Below are 2,489 nucleotides of genomic sequence, written 5' to 3'. Positions count from 1 at the left end.
AATTTATTGCCATTAGTAGATTCAGTATCAGTAAAGGACAGCTTGATTGATGGATCTAAGAGTGATGATACTTGGTATATATCTGAAGGAAGTATGAAAAACGCTGCTGCAAGCTGCTTAACATCCGTTAACACAAAGCATTAATAGCTGCTTGACTTCTGTCGATACATTCAGAGCATTCTGCAAAGAATCAATCACAGGTATCACATGACTAGAAGTTGGTGTTTTCACACTGAAGAATATCAGTAGCTTGAGAAAAATACGACATCACTTTCACTACAGAAGAAAGATTTTCTTTGTCTGATCTAGAGAAAGTCAAATTGGGCCACTTGAATTTCTCTAATGCTTCATTGATGTTATCCATATTTTTGAGGATTTGTTCCTCATGTTGTCTTAAGTGAGAGCTCCATCTAGTATCGTTAGCTACTGGAATCTTAGACAAATTATATGCTAAGTGGCTTGACTTGTGAGAGAGAGAACAGACACTTTTTGCTTTGCTATAAATGCTGCCTTTACTCTTCGATATGAGGTAAGTTCAGTATAGCCATCGTGGACTACCAGCTGGAGTTGGTGAGCTGTGCACCCTAACCACCCATCATACTTTAATTCATAAGGTGTGCATTCTTCTAGATCTTCATTATCAATTTCAATGTCATCATCATCATCATCGTCATCGTCGTCATCAATCTCTTGAGTAGCTATTTCGTGAGATGTTAGAAACGCACACTTCATATGGGCAGCGTTGTCGGTAATAATTTGGAAACAACTGTTTTCATAACGATCAAGCAGATCTTCAAAAAGAAACTATATTGTCACTTGTATGTGGAGATGGAACTTCTTTAAAACAAAGAAGAGTGTGCTTGAGCTGCTTGTCACATACATAGTATATAATAAAACCCATAAAACTTTGGCTATCCCTTCCCGTCCAAAAGTCTAAAGTAACAGAGGGTTGTAGTCCATGTTTAGCTATAGCCGCAAGTTCTTTCAAAAAGTGAGATCTTGTTTGAGTTGCTAATGCACTTATTTTAGTGTTGACAGATCTTCTAGACGCATTTTTAAATCGAGGTTCCACATCTTTCATGAAATCCCTAAACCATGGCTTCACCACTATTGTGACTGGCATCCAACCATGCCCACAGAGATTCTTCACAATTGAAGTTAAAATAACCTCCTGATTTTTGAAATCCGGTTGCTTTCTCTGGTATGTGCCATCTTCTTGAAATCTAGATTGGACTGAACTGGTTGACTGACATCTCCGGGTACAATGCTCTTCAAGCAGCTGACCATGCATTTTTTGAGATGTTGTAAAAGATTCCTCTTGGAATTAAGTGTGTATTTTCTATATCCTTGGCAGATTTTACATTTAGCTATACTGTCTTTGTTTGTAGAAGGCTGCTGTGGAATTGTAAAGAATTCTTCGTATTCTATTCTCTCATCTGCCATTATGCCATGTGGACACAGAAATTTTGTACAATTGTATTATTAGAATGTTTATGGCATAATACACGAAAATATCTAAAAATAAATGAGAATATTCTAGGTTGCTCTCCAATATCTACCACTATCTACTTTAGCCTAAGATTTTGTGTAGATACTCGTGTATCGTGTATACAAGTGCGATGTCTGCTCAAAAGAGTGTGAAGGTAGCAACTGAATTAAACTCAATATATTCACAATAATCCGTTTACATGGAAGGTTTACTGAAAAATACTAAGTAAATATGTCTTTATAGAACATTGAAACTTACCTAACTCATGACATATGACCATTTCTGCATTATTCCAGTCGAGTCGTAACCATCTCAAACTGGAAGAGATTTGTCTGCATGGAAGTGGGCGTAACTGAACAATGGCTGGCTATAATGAGGCAGTTTAAAAGGCATATATCTTCCTTGAAACTACTTAAATAGTAATGATTACTAATTATATTTGCTACTTTATTGAACTTTTTATGCTTTATCAAATAAACAATTAAAAATCCTCTTGTTTAGAATTGTATCTACAGAAATTGTAAAAATGGAGTTGCTGTGGCCACCAAAGAACCTGGCATTTCATGGAAATAGGAGTCCAAGCAGTGTCAGTTGTATTGTATATTGATTCTGTGATTGGTTATAATGCTTGAAATATTATTATATTGTCACTTTTATTTCTAAGATGAAAGTGTATTGTAGCTGAATAAAACTGCCCATTATTAGAGTCTTGGTTTTGTATGCATGGAACCCCAAATAAATGATGTGAAGGAAAATGTTACTTGTGCTTAGGTCTATTTACATGTAATTGTGCTATTTCTGTTATACATAATGAAAATTCATGTAAAAAATTTACTGTTAATTTTTTTTGTTTACAATCTACAAGTAAATAAAAAAACATTAAAAATGGAAAAGCAGTAGGATTAAATTGGAAAAAAGTAAAGGAACAAGAGGATACTTGCAAACTGGTGATGTAAGAAATCCTACACCACTGCATGAAGAATATTACCCAAAAGCATTG

The 2,489-nt window shown here is 35.0% G+C and overlaps 1 protein-coding gene across 1 annotated transcript in view; it reads left to right on the top strand.

Moving 5' to 3' along the window:
* The first annotated feature begins 1,619 nt into the window (after nt 1-1,619).
* Nucleotides 1,620-2,489, top strand: part of LOC105313699 (uncharacterized) — an 11,138-nt gene continuing 10,268 nt past the window's right edge. The window contains exons 1-2 of the mRNA XM_011407338.1: nt 1,620-1,643; nt 1,786-1,831. Of these exons, the coding sequence (XP_011405640.1) occupies nt 1,620-1,643; nt 1,786-1,831 (70 nt within the window). The remainder of the gene's footprint in view (nt 1,644-1,785; nt 1,832-2,489) is intronic.

The sequence above is a fragment of the Amphimedon queenslandica genome, unplaced genomic scaffold (genome assembly GCF_000090795.2).
Source record: "Amphimedon queenslandica unplaced genomic scaffold, v1.1 AMPQUscaffold_13242, whole genome shotgun sequence".
Lineage (NCBI taxonomy): Eukaryota > Metazoa > Porifera > Demospongiae > Haplosclerida > Niphatidae > Amphimedon > Amphimedon queenslandica.
This window is presented reverse-complemented; position numbering and strand designations above follow the sequence as displayed.